The following is a 19,555-nucleotide window of genomic DNA, read 5'->3' on the forward strand; positions in this document are numbered from 1 at the left end:
TAATTTATCAGTGCAAGCAGCTAAGGCAGTAACATCGTGGTTAATGGGTGACTGCATTTTGGTAGGATTCGGCGCCAAAGAATTCAACCGCTGCGGAAGCGTGGTAAGCTTCGGCGGGACTGTCCCGAATACGTCAGCATAGCTACAACCATCCTATCCCAAGGAATCCCCCACTTCCGACATCTCAAATCTCTCTCATCCTCCTCCTCCCGCTCTTCCTCCCTGGATCCCTTCTCCTCTCACCAACCCCTATACCCCAGGCACAAACCCACGACCCTCTCACTCCCCTCGCTGTAACTTCCATCACTCCCTTGCACCCCTCCTCCTGAATCCCCCACCCCCTTTACCGAGTGTCGTTAGTCACACTGCACGTCCCAGCCCCTCCCCTTCCACGCCCAGCCCACTCATTTTGCTATCACCTCTTGCCTCTCCTCCCCTCCCCGCGCGCCCGAACCCCACCCGCTTACTCCCTCGGTATCCTCTCTCTCTCACTCATTCCTCCACCCTATATTATTCATCCACCCCTACCAACACAAAAACCCCTACTTAACCCCTCCGCCCATCTTCCCGCCCCGACCTCCCCGGAGAACTCTTTGGCCGAGACGTCTCAGCTGACGTTTCGGAGGGAAAAATCCGCGATTCCCACAGCGCGCGCACACCCGCCGTGCCGGCCCTCCTCCCACCCACCATCCTCCCCACCACACAACCGCACACGCACACTCATATATATAAGCATCAGGACGCGTGGTGCTCCTGTTAGTTAGTGAAGACTGTCCTAAGAGCCTCGGTGGTGTGTAGTGATTGTTGTTTTTCGAAGAGGTTTTGTGAGCTACGGCGAACGTCGGACGAAGCAACGACCTTCTCGAGCTCTCTATTATCTCTCGTCCCCCGAAAACTATTCACCCGTCCACCCTCTTTTCCCCACCATTCCACTCGCCCGCCGAGTCCCGACTCGAAAAGGGCCCCTACCCATCACCACCGCCACCGGGAGCCCGCTCTCTCGCTCCTCTCCCCCACCCTCCGGACCTATCCCAGCTGCATTCCGCCAGCCCTACTCCCGTTCGAGATATCGATTCGCTCGTTCCTCGTCAACCACACACAGCCCAGCCGTTCAAGTCGCTCCCAGCGACGAAAAAAACAGGCAGACGCGCCAAACACAATACACGCTCATACGAGAGCGAACGCCCGGCCAGTAGGGAAGGTATCGAAGGTGACCCGTCTGCCATCTGAGCTCGACGGCTGACGTCCGCCACGTGGACGTGGGTGTGAGTACTCCAGGCGGCGGAAGAGGGTATAGGAGCAGTGCCATCCGGCTTCGAGGAAGAAGAGGCATGTTGAGGGTCGATCACCAACCGGCGGCGGCCTCGTCGTCCGCGCCCCTGGGGAAGGTCGAGGACGGCGTCGGCGGCCTGTCGTTAGAAGGTCTCATCTCCGCCCTCCACGATGTCTTCTCCGCGGATCGCGTCGACGTGGACCAAGTGCGCCGGCTCATGGAATCGTATCGCAGCCGCCCAGCGGATTGGAGGCGCTTCGCCAAGTTCGATCGATACAGGTACATCATTTATATATACTAGAATGCTCACGTCGCGCGCAACCTCGAATGGAGTGAGGGAGGGCGGGAATCTTTCTTTGCCGGCTCCTCGCGTCGCTCTTGTCAGCGGTTGCTCATGATCATGCCATCGGGATATACTACGTTTTAAGCCCTACTATGCGAGAGTGACTTTTAGTAGTGGTCACTCATTCGTTTATTACATCCCATACGTTACATTCATACATCTTTTGCTGTCCATTACGTCTCGCATGAATATCCCTTTCTGCACGACGCCAACAGAAGTTGTGATGATCGTGAACATATGAAATGTGTATTACCACGGGAATAATCGGGGCGAAGATTGCTTATATTCCATTTCATACCAATAACACAACGGTAAAGAAATCACCTGTAGATCCCAAAAGAGAAACCCTTAATTTGCGATTGCTGTCAAAGCAATCTCCAAATAAAAGTCCTTTCATCCCTTGCCGGATTCGCTTCATTAAGTTTAGAAATAATAAATTAATCTATTTATCTCACCGGTACAGTTCTAGTGATTAGATAGACGCCTTCGACGCTAACAATCAAGACTGCTCCTTTCGTTGTTCTTATCGTCCTGCAGCTCCAGATGTTGTAGTTTCGTTTGGGGTGTTTCTGGAGGTATGCAGTTCTGTTTTTGCACTTAAGATTTGTGGCTGACGAGCCAAAAGTCCGTATTAATACTTCTCCAGCCGAAAAGACGGTGACACACGAGGCTAACTCATGCTTGTCTCTAGAGACTGAGCCGAAATAATTTTCGTATTTATTGGAATAAAGAGTAAAAAATAACGGATAACAATCCATTTTTGAAAATTATTTGGCAAGGGCATACAAAATGCTCTCTTTTTTATCAACGACTTCGTCAAGCCAAACGTAGAGAAACAGTACAGGCATTATATGAATTTACTAACTGTTAGGTGTGTAGCATTTCGTTTATCGAAGTACTCGCGCTAAATTTCCACCGCCTATTCATTACTAATGAATATTCATTACTCTGGCGATTTAATACGGTTCAAGAAATGAAATTATAAGGCACATCTTGCTGCAAAAGGGAAACTTTCGGAGTTTATTCCTGGGCGAGCATCATTTAAAGTGAAAATTAGGAGAGATTGATAAAATTTTATGCATTAAACGAATTTATATTAAATATTCACGAGGAAGGATAATTTATATGTCTCTCTGGTTTTTAGTTTTCAACTATGATGACATAAGCAGTATTCTAAAAAGCAATTATGAACATTTACTTATTTCAAATGGCAGCATAAGCAACATTAAGTTAGAATCATTAGGACATTTCGGATGGTGGAAACTAAAAATATTCTTTTATTTGGAGATTTACCGTTAGAAATCCGTCTCAATACACTGGAAGAGGTATTTATAGTAAGACTAGCGATGGACTTAAGTGAAAGGGCTTTACGAAACCGTTTTTCCCGCTAGAAAAACTAACTTCTGAATTCCCTCTGGGCACGGAATAAAACGAGAGTCGAGCGTCCAATTGGCTCTTCCGTATATAGTTTTTAATTAACGTCTTCCGCTTGAGGCGCAAAATTTAACATCAGAAACAAAGGAAGCGCTTTCACCAGAGCGTTGGAAGTTTTAAGCGCTTTAAATGATGTGGAAAGAATATCTTTCTTGGTTTCAGGTGTAAATCTGGGGTTACTATCGGATTTTCGTTGTAAAATGGGTGCTTCATAGTTGTCGACAATTTTATTTGTAGACACTGCCGCCGGTTTCTCTTTAATGGCTTATTAAGATGAAAGTGGTAGAAGATGATGCCTTTCCCCGGTGAAAACGGTCTCAATGTGTGATAAATGTGTATAAAAAATACGAAGGCTTCGGCTTCATGAAAGTGTAAGGAAGTGAGAAGCTATGAAGTTCGGTGCAGATTCAGCCACGAATGGAAAGCAGATGCCATGACACGATAAAAAGGAATGGAAGATTAAGGCGTGAACATATGAAAATCCCAGGGCGTAACACTTCTGAGAAAGACTACTACTGATTTCGAGATAAAAAATCCGTGCCTTGTCTGTGTCAAAATTGACTCTGTTGCTCTCAACGATGCTTACTCAGTCATCCTTCAGCCAAGTTATCGAAGTGTATCCAATCGGATGATTATCAACAACATTTCTTATCACGTAGATGACTCCAAACAACAAAATAAAGTGTGCTCAACTATTCTGCTGCAATGCTTTCAACTCCATTTGATTCGAATAATTTTATTCCTACTCGTGGTCCTCTTCTTCTGCCTTCGCAAAATGAACCAGCGGAGTCTGCATCAGGCAGGACCCAAAACCTTCAACTCTAAGGTTATTGGGAGAGCACAGTACCAACATGATAAACAAGGATGACTGGAAGGAGGGTTATAATAAAAATGTTGGTTAGGCTCTATCACCAAGACTCTTTAATGCTAGAATTTTGATATTCCATACCCCATTGCATCAGTGGAGTTTTAGAACCTAGGCACATTATAACATTTTTTTTACATTTGTTTAGTCGTCGCCAAGAAGGTTCCATTACTTGTACCTGTAGTTGATGTAAAATTGTCAGCCATGTTACTTATTTTCAGAATCTAATTTTCAACCAAGTAAATTAATTGTAGTAATAATACCAACGAATCGCCTCGGAATGCGTATGCTCGAACGTTCGAGTGAGTTCAGCAAGTCAACTGTTATACTAATCAATGTACCCTACTCAGCAGCACTTAAAAGTGGTAGACTCCAACCATGGATTGGCACCAACGTATCAGACAGTCTTTCCTCAATGTCGGGCACTACAAGTCTTTCACCGAAAATTTCCTACGTTTCTAATAAATAATTGAATGATTTACAAAGTAGTTCTATTATATTAGGCAAAGAAACATTACGCGTGTGGAATTCGTGGAGAAGAAACAATTACCACTACCCTCGCCTATTCGCACAATTGGATAGAGCCAGTTCCTTTTCCTGAGCCGCCTATGGTTTCTCAGGAAGATAAGGTACGTACAGCTTGGGTGAAGCTGAGGGTGCCCAGACGCGTGCCCGAGAATCGATTGAACCCGGACCCTCTGGTAATCAGTTCAAAGCTCTATCCACTGGACCGCCATGTACATTGGTAGATAAATCTTGAAAACAATAAATATGCCAGCTACCCCTACACAAATCTAGTATTTTAAACAAGGAAAAAATTAGTGCCGAATACGTAAGAAACAGAGAAAATGTAACCATGACACCTTAAAAATAGGTAATGGGGGTTAGGATAGGTTAATTATATGTTGCTACCTAAATTGTTACTAAAGAGATCTACGCAGTTTATAATACCTAATGATTCTGTTAGAGTGATGTGGGTCGCAGCTTATTTTTTTTCGTATTTCTCTCGTAAAAAAACCTCTTCAACCTATCCGTTTGCAATCAATCCCACTCTAGTCGTAAATACTCGTTTCCTTGTCTTCCACAATAAAACGACAGAGCGCCGTCATTGGTATTTATGTTGATCCCTGACATATCGTGGGAAGATGAAATTTTAAACCTATTGAGTTTTAATTTTCTTAAACTTGATCTCTTTATGTCATTTAACTGATCACTCCACCGGTATAAAGCAGGATTAGTATTATGATCTATTATTTAAATATAAAAAAATGATACCTGTTTACATATGATTAAACGTCTAATGTAACCTACCATCAGGGAGCGATCCTAAATCTAGTTCCTCTAATAATCTATAATTGCGCTACCAAGGTTACCTTGCATCATTTTACAAATCTAAATACATTGCGCTGCGCTGAGTCATAAAATTCAGGAAGGTGCAGGTAAATAAGTCAGCAGTTAACTTACTTGAAAACGATGAAGATAAAAAATATCACCAGCAGCTTAGAAAAATTTAAATACATTAGCCTCTGTTTTTCAAAGCGTTTTCAACAAATTCACACCCAATATGTCCGATAGTCTACTTTATCAGATCCTCCAATTGATCCCTGAAATGGAAAGTTCACGTAGCATAATAAAATGCCTTCTGAAAACCAGTGACCCTAATAAATCTTCTGGATCACTAAGAATTCGGCCACTATATCAGAAAAACAGGAAGCCCAGCTCATCGTTGCCACTAAAACTGAGCGCCAGCCATCTTGCTCCAGTCATCCCAAATTCAGAACATTTTCTGAGTTGGCGCCAATGGGATCATTAGCTTCCAAAACTCGAAAAAAATTGGAATTACTTCCCCTCTTACATTTGTAAACATACCTATTTACGCAACCTTCCAACGGTAAATATCTTTAATGAGGCCATAGTGTAAAGGTTAGTGATGCAACGAAAAAGTTAACGGCATCACATATTATCGATGAAGCCGTCATCAGATGTTAAAAATTATGAAATACAATAAACAATATGCAGTGGTTCCTTTCATTTCTTTTGAGTGTTTCCCAAATCAGGCACTTGGAAAATGACTTTAGATTTATGGAAAAACTAAATACCACCCGACTTAATCTTCCGTTTGGCTACTGTGATTTCAGTTTAAACATTTTTTTTCACTCGTGACTTCATTTTGATGGCTGTCCTCAGGGTCTTTTAAGGCAAATGGATTAAGAAGTGTAAATGTAGCTTTAAATGGTAAAAATCTATTTACCATTTTGCGATTAATTTGGCAATATCTTTCTCTGAATTTTCTCTCCCTTCATAATCTCTCTAAAAAGAATGATATCTTACCACTGCGCAACATTTCGAAGTAAATATAAGTAATACTTAAATAAACTTGCAGAAGAACACTCTTGAAAGGCGGATGAAAACCGTCTCTTAATTACCAAACCACCATCAGTGCTTCATCCCAATCTTCCTTCATTGGTCTCCTCGATTATTCTTCATATCCGAAGAGTAACAGTGATTTCCTTTGCCTTTTCCCCTCGTGCCTTATCTCTTCATAGGAATTAGATAATGGACTTCTTTTAGCGATGTTTGACAAAACCTTTCTTCTGTCGACACCCTATATTTCGCGAGGATAATAGGCTTCCTTTTTTCATTTATTCTGCTTAGTTGCACTAATATCTCATTGGATTCTCCCAAATCAACTTAATATAGTGTTTTACATTATAGCCGTGTTAAAATCGTAATATTTCCACTAATCCATTCTTGCTTATATTTTTCGAGGATCTAACGGCTTCTATTATGTTGTATGATGAGCAAGGGAAATTCTCTGATCGTTCGTCCAGGATATATGTTTAACATACCGTATAAGTTGTGTACTGTTCATTTTTTGGTGGTTTATCCTGTTTGCTTTTATTACGTGATGAGTTTTGCCTTTGGAAAATACGGTGCCGTCGCATTCGACCATTTTCCGTTAATGTATTTAGTGTATTCTTTTCTTGGACATATCCTCGGGGATAAACAATAAACGATAATGAGCAGATACGAGAAATATACACATCAGGAGAAAATGGTAAAGGAGAAATGAAGCAGGTGACTCCCGCATTTATGAATGAAGAAATCTTGAGAAAAGTAAATGCTGACTGAAAATATTCGTATTAAACGAAACTCGCGTGAATCTCTCGTACTTTTTTTTTATTTTACCCATTGAAATGGAGAGCCAAGTATGAATTTCATAGTAATGAATAATTTTTTGATTGAAAGTCTTTCTACCATCATGTACGTATATCACTATGAAATTCCTCCCATTTCAGGGAAAGGTTAAATTTTCTACTATGATTTGTTGCGTGTGCATAAAAATTTGTTGCCAATCTTCCTACAGAGATTTCCTGCATGGATCGCTATCCTAGGAGAGAAATTACACCCTTCCACGTGTTTGCCCCCTTCGATTTCCATCGCATTCCATCTCTATTCGGAATTTAGCTGGCCTTTTCCCTTTGTTTTATTTCTTTTCCTCGGTCTATCCCTTAGGATCACATTCATAGTGTGTTTTACACGGAGAAGGCTACGTTTTCGCAGGCCTTACGGCAGAAACAGGAAGGACTTAGGTAAACACGCAATTACTGATATCACTCGGGTGAGTTAGACCTTTGTGAATCACACTCACTCGTTCAGGGTTTACAAGGATTCCTCCTATGTAAGTATGTACACATGGATTGGAAGCCAGTATACTCGCCCGTTGGAAGTGGATATGTCAAGTCGCACTGGGATATTTTAATCAGCTCCTTTGACATTGACGTGTAGAGACCATTCCTCTTTGGGTTTCGGCATACGTAAAAAAGCCATTCAAGGTGAGCCAGTTCCTTGACACACTCGATGCATCGCAAGGGTCGAAGACGATGAACATTTCCTCCGAAGACAGTCGATATTGTATACAAGAGGTGCGTAATCAGACGCAATGTGTTGGAAAAGCTCTGTGAGGGCGACATTTTCGCGCGCATTTCATTACACGCGAGACCTCTATTGTAAGGGCGTCTGTAGGAGGTTGCATCGAGATGTCAAGTGTATGTAATTTTGATAGCATGTACTCAATTCGTAGTCATAATTGCACTCTGACAAATGACGATGATAACATGGAATCAATCCATGTTGGCTTTCATAAAATTTGGGATCAAATATCAAAGATGTCATTCATGCTCTCATGGCAGCGATGGACGACCACCAGAGGAATTATGAATTGATGGCACAGAGATGCATGTCGTTCCCACGAAAACGGATATAATGCGCGCAATTATGCAACAGTTTTAATGGTGTTAACATATCATCACCTACCTGTTTTTGTTCGTATTATGTTAACTAATTTGTCGGGAAAGCAGCCAAAAACCTCTTTGTTTCATAAATTTCTTCTCTTAGCCCCAAACTAATGTGACGCAAAAAAATCGTCAAACCCCATGCTACATACAATGACTTATTCTTTGGCTCTGTATTTATTCTACTTCCTTTGATTCAATCCAAATTGCCTATTCCCCTGTCCTCCCTCTACCTCGCTTTCTCAGCATTCTACTTTACGAGTATAGAGTCGTCTTCAGCACCCCATTGTCAGCATCTCTTTCATCCACCTGTCCTGCCTTCTTCGAATTTCTCTCAAGAGCTGTCCCACTTCCCCAACATTCCTTGAACTTCATGTTTTGTTTTCCTCTCCGTCCATTTTATTTTCGCCATTCTTCTCCTTACCCACATCTCAAGAGCCTCCAACCTACACATCCACTTTCTTCAAAGACCAAGTTTCCAAGCCACAAAACTAAGTGACGTATTTAGGTTTTCACTAATCTGTTCGTTACGTCTGGTGTTTTCATCAACTTCCACCTCTTTGTAAACGTTTCTTTACGTAAATCATTTCTTCTTTCAATGTCCCCACAACTCTGCCCACCCTCACAAAATACTTCCCAAATAACTGTTTTACCTGCTCTAGTTTACCTCCCCAATTTCAATTTTTATCGTAGCCTTCCCATTTCTTGAGAATGTTCTTTCATTCTTTTCCTTATGTTTAATCCTATCCCATACCTATCACACTGATTCTGTAATATCCAAGTAATAGTAGTAACCCTTTGGCTGACTGCCTTACTAATGTTTTATCTTCCGCGGATCTAACTAATTTGAAGAGTGCCCCACCTAATTTCACTCCCGCCTACAGCCTCTACCATGCTTTACGTACTATTTCCTCCGCATATAAATTGAACGAGCAAGTGATAATAGATACCTCTGCGTAGCACTGCCCATCTCACCATTCGCTATCCGCATCTGTGCAGTCTCAAACTCGTATAGGTACTTTTATACAGGTTTCGGATAAGTTGCCTATCTCTCCAGTCCACTCCTATCTTCTGCAAAATGTTCATTAATTGTTCGCACTTTACTCTGTTGAACGCCTTCTCAAAATCCACGAAGCATCTTGTTTTTGCACTGAGCTAATTCATATTAGTAGCCTCATTACTGCTGTCGCATCACGCCTACCCCGTGCCATTTCAAACCCAAATTGATCTCCTAAGTACTCATCTGCCATCTTCTCCGTCCTTTTTAGATAATCATAAGTAATACCTTTGCAGCGAGTGAAATCAAATTTACACTCCTATTGCCGTCAGATAATGCTGATTTTCCCATTTTTGGGATAGCATCAATATTGTTCTTGCCAATTCTTCCGGCCAAATTCCTCCCTCCCGAATGCTCGAATGAGCCCATAAAAATTTTTCCTTCCTCGTTTTCCTAAATTTTAAAGAATTTATGCGGGGATTTTAAGTATTCCCACAGCCTTATCAATTACATTTCCTTTAATCTTCTCTTATCTTCCAATCAACCATTCCTGGTCCTAAGCTATTCTTATCATCACCATATTTGCTTCCTTATCCAAAATCCCCTGTCTATTATCTTTATCATAAAATTCCTCTAAATATTCTTTCCATCTTGTCAGAATTTCTCCTTCTGTGATTAACATTTTATCTGTTACATCTTTCATAGTGTAAACGGAATTTATATTATTTCATCATGACAGTTCCTTCACCTTTCTGCTTACCGCGTCCATTTTGTCGTCTCTGTAAACTCATATTTCCTCGCACTGTTCTTTCCACGTTGTTTCCTTTATCCTAACTAAGTCTCGCTCCAGTCTTTTTAGTAAACTCCGTGTGTAAGTTTTTACAAACCGCTGCTTTATTTTTCCTTATAAGTTCTATTTAAAGTTAGTAGTCGTCTGGCTGGTGCTATTCTAACTAAATACCCCCATGTGTTTATATTATCGTAGCCTGAATAGCAAAACTCTTCCACTTTTGTAAATTATAGTCAAAGCAATTACGGAACATAAAAAACATCGAACTAAATCTTATTTTGCAGTGGCAATGGAGAAAGCACATTCTCTTCAGAAATATCAACGAACATTAAACCTCTAGGGCCTCGTATGGACCAAAGTCAATAATTCTTATTTATTATGTCGTGAATTCGTCGAGGTGTCTTTACCCAGGGAAATTAAAACATTAACTCAAAAGAGTTTTTTTCGAAATTGGTCACAAAAATGTTCTCTCTCTAAAAGATGAATTTTCAATTCATTGAAGTGTCTTAGGGTACTTGAAAGTAGACCTGCAAGGGCAATGAATGATTTTCACAACAATCATCGATACAACTCTAGCGGAAGATCCTTAGTTCTGGTAAGAAAGAATGACATTTGGCGATGAGAATGCTTGGAAGTACACTTTTCTGAACGCATGTAAAAAAAAGAATCGAAATATGAACGTAAAAGGAAAGAGAACCAAACAGATACAAGGTATGGAAATAAATGTAAATGAATCAACATTTTTTCGATCGTTCATTTCAGATCGTATCTATGAATTGGGTAAAGTTCAAGGATGCGCTGCATATAATTAATACTAAATATAGGATGAGACATCTTACTTTGCTTTCATAGAAAAGAAAAAACATAACGTTAGCAGGGAACACTTTCGTGTTGGCGAGTAAAAGCTTGTATGAGTGAAAACCACCGCGTAATCCTGAGGCTGGAATTAATGAAGCGCTTCAGAAGTAAAAAAGTGTTGACTCATAATTGAGAAACATGCCTGATTTTCGTGTAAATCACTGACACTTCCACGTTTAGTGGAATTCTACTTCCACGTTCGGAGAGAAAGTTACGTAGAAAATGAAGATAAGCATTGTCCATCAACTAAGCTATGTACTCACACTTCCAAAATTGCTATAATCGGCTCTTAAACAATAAGGTTCAGTGAAACTTCCGTTTTCCTAGCTGTATATTAAAACCTGAACATTACTCATCCAGAAAAAGATTAAAGTTGGAAATTTTCCTTATCCATTATCAAGGCAAGGTCCTTATTTTAAATATTTTTGGTACATTCACAATGGAATATTATCTGAGGTACTACCACACTGACGTCAATGATTAATCAGGCATAATTAAGCAAGTTAGTTACAATAATGATATATCTAAAAATGCTCTCTTTGAGTGTGAAAAATGCTGTCTGGTTAACAACAGTATATACTATTATTGCATAATTTTCACTTTTGACCTCAAAATAGATCTTCCGTTTTCCTAGCTGTATATTGAAACCTGAACATTACTCATCCAGAAAAAGATTAAAGTTGGAAATTTTCCTTATCCATTATCAAGGCAAGGTCCTTATTTTAAATATTTTTGGTACATTCACAATGGAATATTATCTGAGGTACTACCACACTGACGTCAATGATTAATCAAGCATAATCAAGCAAGTTAGTTACAATAATGATATATCTAAAAATGATCTCTTTGAGTGTGAAAAATGCTGTCTGGTTAACAACAGTATACTATATACTATTATTGCATAAGTTTCACTTTTGACCTCAAAATAGATCTTTCTCTTTAACTTAGCTCTGCGTTATCCTTATATCTTCAGTTTCAGATAAATCGATACTTAATTGATTAATGATAAAAGAAATACACTTTGGTTACATGTAAATTCAATTTTTTTAAATCATTCGACTCGTGTCAAACCTCGATCTTCAAATTACTTTCCATGTGCTTTCACAAGTTACATTTCTAAAACGTAATGTTCACCACTGAATGTAGATGAGTCCTAATTATCCTCCTTTTACCTCTTTTATATTCGTATTATCTGTCAACATTATAATCTTTTACTCTCATATTTTAACATATTCATACGTAAACCGTAATCACGGTGACGAGTAGGCTGCCCGTGTCGATCTTTTTGCACAAGGTATACTATATTTTATATTTCTCCAAGCTAAATGGACCCGTGTCAGCTTGAGTTCATCATGAAAATGTAAACCAATAACGTTATATTACCGCCTAGAGAGGGAGTTTTCAACATTATTCTGGTTAACTACGCTTTTACTAAAACAAAGTACTCCCCATGCCTATATTTTTAATCAATAACTGATGCAAACACTCTTAGAACTAGTTGGTTCCTCCTTTATATTTTCGGCACTTTGAAATTGGTCATGGCCATTTATTAAAAAAAATACTTAATCAATATGATGTCAAACTAAACTCTTGTTACAACCAATCATGCATTCATTTAATGTATTCAATCGCTAATGGTAATGCGATTTTGGAAATCGCCTTACCATTAGCGCTTTTCATGGCATCTGGGATTTTCTCATTCCCGCATGGCATCATATATAGACGAGAAAAGCTCTAGCCTGCGGAGATTACGGAAACCATAATATCCGTTTCAGCATTCCATATCCCCAAGCAAAGGCTACAAATTCCAGGCGAATGGCTTAGGAAACAACATTTGTCGTTATTCTGGGAAAATAACCCACTAAACTACTTACGCGTATTACTACGTCTTAGCAGCCCCCTTTAAACTTCTTCAAGTTTTTGGTTCTTCTCGCAGATTCATGAAATCTTTTATGCTTGCAATTACCCATATCATTAATCGGAATAATTTTTAATTTATATCATACGAAATGATTCTTATCTGAAAGATATTGCTACTCCCTACAACACACTCCGCACAAACAACCCCCGGAAATAAATGCATATACATACAGATGCAGAATGTTAAAATATGTATAGAGGAGATAATTTCGTGACTTCATAGCAAGGTCCACTCGATTTGAATAGTTTTAGGATTGCGCCGTATATCCCATGTGATTATACGCCTAATCTGCAAAATAGTCCGAAATAGTCTCCTCCGCTGACTGATTCTTCGAATTGATTGTTCGGAGTCATATCACCTGAGAAGGATGAGTTAGTTGAAGGCTTAAGTTGATTGCTGCTACCTGCGCAGCTATTAAAGAGGAAAGGCCGCTTAGCAGAGCATTTCGAGATGCTCGTACACATTTCATTTACAGCGCATTCAATTAATTATCTTCCTGGTTGAGTCACTTAATAATTTACGTTTAAATTTAGGAGTTTCTTATGAGCAGTTGATTTTGAAATGAATTTTGACCATTTTCCAGTCATTTAATCGGCACTATTGAGGTTGAAAATATTTTTCATAGGTTTAACATTCATCTACTCTACATCTACTCAATACCCCGCAAGCCGCCGCAAGGGCGTGTGGCGGGGGGTGCTAGGACACCACCCATAATTTAGAAAAGAAAAATAATTAAAAAAAAAATCGCATGCAATAACGACAAAATCATATATAAAAAAAAAACATGGCATACATTCATGCATGAACACTTACACCCCACACACATGCAAACACTCAAACTACCAACTAACATACACATGCACCTGAAAGTATACCTAACATCTCTATAGTGTTTAATTTTGTTCCGACTTGTAAATTCAAAGTTTTTAATATTTCTAAAGTGACTTCGGTTTCTTGCTATTATGATTACTGATTGTTCGGGGAAAGAATGAGTATTTGTACCTATCTGTCTTGGAATCTATCTCCCTTAGTTTATCTTTGTGGTCTGATCTACCTAAGTAGTGTGGGGCCATTATAATTCCTTCAGTGTCATATTTAAACTCGTTTGTTCTGAACCTTTCTAAAAGTCTAAGCCTCGCTTGTTCTCTCCGCACTTCAAGTGGTTCCCAGCCTAAATCCCCTAAGAGACCTGTCACACTTGTGTTTTTATCATAACAATTTTTAACAAATCTAGCGGATTTTCTCTGGACTTTATCTAATTCTTTTTGCCAAATTTTCTCCCACGGATCCCAAATACTTGCGGCATATTCCAAATGAGGTCTAACTAAAATTTGATGTTGAAAGAGCCATCGATGATGAGTTTAACTGTTGAATTTTTTATTTCAATGCTTCTAAGTTGAGCAACTAAATTACTCCACAGAACAGCATAAGAATAATTGAAAAAAATCGATCAGGATTATTTTTTTAAGCTAATTTTTATTTTCACAATGTATCGTAATATTGTTCCGAGGTATCTAATATGACAGCATGAAAAAATTGTGAGCCAAAACAGCGTTTGCAGCAAAATAGTTATTGCAAAATCACAGTAAGATTTTTACTTAAAAATATGAGCTCTGATTTATGGTATTACAGGTATTTTAACTGAGAAAGAAAGAAGTTCATGAAAGCTATTATAGTAAGAAGATTTATAATCTTTAGCCGATATATCGTTTTGATTAATTGCTCTTAAGGATTTTTCATTATGGATACGCATCTCATCCTGCAATTCTGAGTCGTTTGATTGAATACCGCTTGTAATTCACGTGCAAACTGCAAAAATTACTAGCGGTACAAAGATGAAATACACCACTCTACATCCGTGTCTGGGATTGAGATTGTTAGGAGAACGATTCTCTGAAGGTGACTAGGAGAATGTTCTTGAAGCTTTAAAGAGCGTGGAATTTCTATTTAAAATTCTGCGGTCTAGCTAAATTTACGTGCGTAAGATGATCTCGTATCCACGACTGCCGTTGGAAAATTTTTAAACAGCCCAGTTGTTGAAGAGGTCATTTAGTGTCTTATATGAAATCTATCTTTGAATAATGTTGATATCGCATTGTAAAGGAAAGCACCTCCGCAATATATTGTCAGCAATCATTAAAACACTTCTTGTCTATTTCCGGCAACTTATCCTAGTGGGTAGCAGGGGCAGCATCAGTCACGAGACCGTTGAGTTATTTATTGCCCGTTCACAAGTGCAACGGGATGGGGATGATAATTTATACTGTCTCTCCACAGGCTTGTTGTCGTGAGCAAAATTACTTTGAATATGTACCATCCAATGAACGATTTACATCAAGTATTCCTTGTGATACGTTGTCTTTCCCTGTCACCAATGGTATCTAACGTTCTTGCCAATAAATTTCATGTCAGTTCGCTGTCTACCATTCCGCATTGATGTGAATCCTCTTAATAGCAGGTGAGATTTTCTGTGTATACGTAACTACGAACATTTCTTATCTTTGGTAACACTTAGAAACATAGGCCTCAAAATGGCTTCATACTCAGTATTTCAACGATTTTCACATAACTTCTGTCTTTAAGTGAACGGTGTGTGTGACCATGAAATTTGATTATTTTTTGATTGGCCAGCCTTTGCAAGCCATTGAAAGGAATCCCCAATAATATTGACTCCAAACTTAAAAAAAACGGGGATTAGACAGTGATTAATGGGACAATACAGCCATAAGTCAAGTGAAGTATGTATAAAAATGAGTATAACATAACAGAGTGACGGGAAAACACGAATAGTTATAAAATGGCACTCATTTTCGTCACTTTGGGGTTAGCACTTGTAATTCAAAGTTGAAGTGACAAAATACGCTTAATTTAATGATTAGCCTTTAAAGTCTTTCATGCGACCACAAAACTAACACTTCGGTAACTTTTTCACCTATGGGTACTTCGCGTGGTTCTCGATTCCTGTATTGTTTTGGCGATTCAAGGAAGACATGTAAGTTTCCACTCCCTCATAACCAATCCCTTTCAAACCTTAAGGAAGGAAAAATGAGGATAAATCATATGAGGAAACATTTAACTATGACTTCTAAGCTTATATAAAGGATTCTGGTGGCACTATTTTTGCCCAATTGAAGCGAGAAAAATGACTCAATGCCAAAATAGAGATGCTATACGGAGCGACACTTTTTTTCTTCTGTTCCATACTTATAATTGTCTGTCAATAATTACCACTCAGTCAATTCAAGAAGATTGGGGGAAATGACTTAGCAGTTACTCCAGCTTGAGCTTTCCGCTGATATGTACACGAAGGGGAGAATTTCACGGTTGAAAATCATTCGCCAAGACCGGAGTTCTAAACCGACTCTCGATTTCAGGGCCAGTTAAGCTAAGACCCTTCGAATCTCGTTGCCGAAGAGACGTTTTTTTCATCATATCTATAACATATAACATTATTCAGTAACAGTACTTAGCAGGTTATCAATGTGATATCCGTGACTGACGGTCGAATTAATCTCTAGCCACGCTATAAATTCCCACAACGACCATTAAAAAATACGTCATATATTCACGAGGCAAAAAGTGTGTTCACCTATGAGTCATTTTAAGTAACCGAACCGTGTACAGGTTTTACTATAAACCAGATTACTTTAGATTGAGACAACCGTAATCTTAAGTATTGAGTCTCTAAAGGATAAAGTAGAGTAACATACGAGTGCTTTGAGAGCATTTTGTGCCTCGCTGAGCCACTGAGTGTCATTTAATGGTAGGTAACGCAATAGAATTTCCGCGAACATTATATGTCATCCGTTCAGACTTGAAGGAAGATCGTATGTTTTCATATTGATCTTTGGGTGTAACACACATGTGCATCGCGTAAAAACTTCTGGGGAAAAAACAGCTGTATAAGCAATACAGAGACTGTATGTGCCAAATGTGAGCTACTGTTTTTTTCCTCCTCTTCGACGGGATTTTCCCAACTTTTCGCAGAAACCTCAAAAACTCCCCCAAGGACCATGACCTGGTAACCTTGGGTCACTGAGGAGGCGGTCGCCACGCTGCTTGACGAATGTATCAATCGACTAATCCAATATCTGGAGATAAACACCAATATTCGATTGGTGTGATGCCTGGTGCTCCGCTTACGCGCATGTACCGCACGGTACATATGTGAATGACGGCGGCGGAATGTTTTCTTTACCTCCATGCTAGAGACACAGACTCTCAGCTAATATCTTAGGAAACGAACCCACTTAAACGTCCACGCCTAATGAGTTCCTTGAAAGTTGGGCTTTCGCAGCGATTCGACGACTTACCGGCTTACCCTGAACGTGCTAGTTGCTACGCGAGGGAGCCACAACATGCTCCATGGCCAGTCACACTCGAAAACCACCTTAGTACACAATGAGTTCCTTCAACGACTTCAAACAGCATAAATATCTTCAGCAACCACTCGGCACAATCAGGTATAGGTATTTGAAATTTCTTGAAAATTAATCAAAATAATATGTTAGTAACTTATGAAGGCTTCATATTAAGAATGTCCGGATTCTTTATTGATCATGTTTCTACTCATAATATGCATCATTTCTCGCGCATTCTGATCAAACAACCATCGAAAATAAATTAAAATAAAACAGGTTATTGTTGTATACGTTTGTGGTAACAGGAAACGGAATCTTCGCGTACTATTCCTAGAGATATATGTAAAGTTGTCTATGCCTAAACAATACCACTAAGTTACCACAAGGGCATTTGGCGTGGGATTTTAGAGCATCAGCCTTTTGTATAAATACGCGCTTATGCTTAAATATATATTGGCAAATATACATGAGCACATGTATGTAAATATGCATAATCATGCATTTCTTTTTACATCATGCATTTATGGATGTGTTCCATGGACGCTGAAGTTCAGTTTTTGAAATTAAAAATATGTTTGAAGTCTTTGATTATATTCACGTTAACTGATATAAATAAGGGTATTTAACAGTGACAAACGAAAGGTCCACGGATCGAACTTGAAGGAAGATATGCGAGTAGTCAATTCCACTGTAGTGCTGAAGGACTACCCCGTCGTCTTTAGTAAATACACTGAAAAAGCGGTAAAATGAACGAAAGAATTACAGATAAAATTTGGGAAAGTTTTGCTGCTAGTGCCCATAACTTAAGTTATGTTTTAATGCCAATATTGTCAGCGAAGGCAGAATATTTAAAGAGGGTGTTGGGTTATGTGATAACTATTAAGGGAAGTACAGCTTGTCAATAGATTAAAACTAAAGTCTGCAGTATAAGAAGGGAAGAAAAATCTCCAAGTAAGACAAGGAAAAGACGCCTGGGGACAAGAGAAAGAGTTTTGGTTTTTAGGCAGTAAGGTCAACAGACTTTCTATCTGACGATACAACTCCTGGACTACCGCGACCCCTGAATCCGATAAAAAAATAAATAAAAAATATATGAAGTCTACTATACGGAAATGAGACATGGTTTAACAGAGAAAAGAAGGTTGAATGTTGAGTTTGGTGCTACAGGAGCATGATGACGTTAAATTAGAGAGACAAGAGTAACAAATGAAGCACTTCGAGGAGAGGGTGAAGAGAGAAGCCTAAGAAGGGTAATTACAAGAAGAATATGGAAAATGATTGGGCTTATTCTGAGGCACGATAGCTTACTGAAGGCCATAATTGAAAGAAACACAAGAGGGAGGAAACTACAGACGAAGGCTAAAGAAGAGAAGCACGCAATGGAAAATACCAATGCAAGGAGTTGTTAGGGAATTTAGAGATCGCAAGGGAAAATGATAGTTGGGAGAACTGTTACAAAGTCATCTTCGCATTTATAATTCGTGATGATGAAGCCAAATGTAAAAATTGGCCATCGAAGTGTAGGAAAATGGAAAAATTCGACTGACCAGGAGGGAGGAATACCACTTGAGATATTGAGTCTGATTTTCCAAGGCAGTGAAGCACACACGAAGAAGTTTAACCGCGTGAACGGTTTCGAGACGATTGGAAGAGGCGGAAATGTGCTAATACAAAAAAAAGGCATAAAATTAATCGGAGGGAGGCGCTCACTAAATAAAGAGATTTAATGATTAATTTAGGGAAAAAACCATTGAAGTCCTGCTACTACGAAAAACCGACGCTCTAACTGATCATATTCTGTTACGGCCCCTAATTGGCCAATTAACGTCGATTTAGAACTTCTTGAACTGAAAATACCTACTCTTTGTTAAGCTTTCTGTTGCCCAGTCATATCAGTAATAGAGTATTCTTTTCAAGGGCTTGAAGGGGGAGAGCGTTAAGTTTATTATATTCTCACGCTGGAGTACTTCGTAGTAGTCAGCCACCTCTGTTGAAGAGAGTGAGCGATTCCCTCTCAATTACGACGCACTCCGGCTGGTATTTCTGTTTCCAAGTACGTATTAATCTTAGCTATTTCAGTGGTAGGTTGATTTGCGAAATTTTGGTAAATTTGATTATGTTAGGACATCAGCTGTGTACATAACTTAGAGAATGTGTGTGTGTGTTTGAAATCACAGTTAAAATCCCTATGATGAATAGAAAGTTTAGAGACACATGAACTGATCCTTTCCCCCAATGGACTAACAAGCTTTCTTCGAAATATCACTTTTGTGTTTATACCAACAAGTACAGAGCTCATAAAATAATCAGACTTTCAAAGATGCGGTTTACATATTTTAATCGTGATTGCATTTCACTTTAAGTATTACAGAACATGATTTTCTAGATGACCACTAATTCAAAATAACTTTCAATTAT

General features: G+C 39.2%; 1 protein-coding gene across 1 annotated transcript in view; it reads left to right on the forward strand.

Annotated features, from left to right (window-relative positions):
• Positions 1 to 747: 747 nt before the first annotated feature.
• LOC139697410 (cysteine dioxygenase type 1) overlaps positions 748 to 19,555 on the forward strand; it is a 50,383-nt gene continuing 31,575 nt past the window's right edge. Inside the window, exon 1 of the mRNA XM_071596095.1 lies at positions 748 to 1,552. Within this exon, the coding sequence (XP_071452196.1) occupies positions 1,332 to 1,552 (221 nt within the window). The 5' untranslated portion in view covers positions 748 to 1,331. The remainder of the gene's footprint in view (positions 1,553 to 19,555) is intronic.

Source organism: Hetaerina americana, unplaced genomic scaffold, assembly GCF_022747635.1.
Source record: "Hetaerina americana unplaced genomic scaffold, ioHetAmer1.1.p SCAF_76, whole genome shotgun sequence".
Lineage (NCBI taxonomy): Eukaryota > Metazoa > Arthropoda > Insecta > Odonata > Calopterygidae > Hetaerina > Hetaerina americana.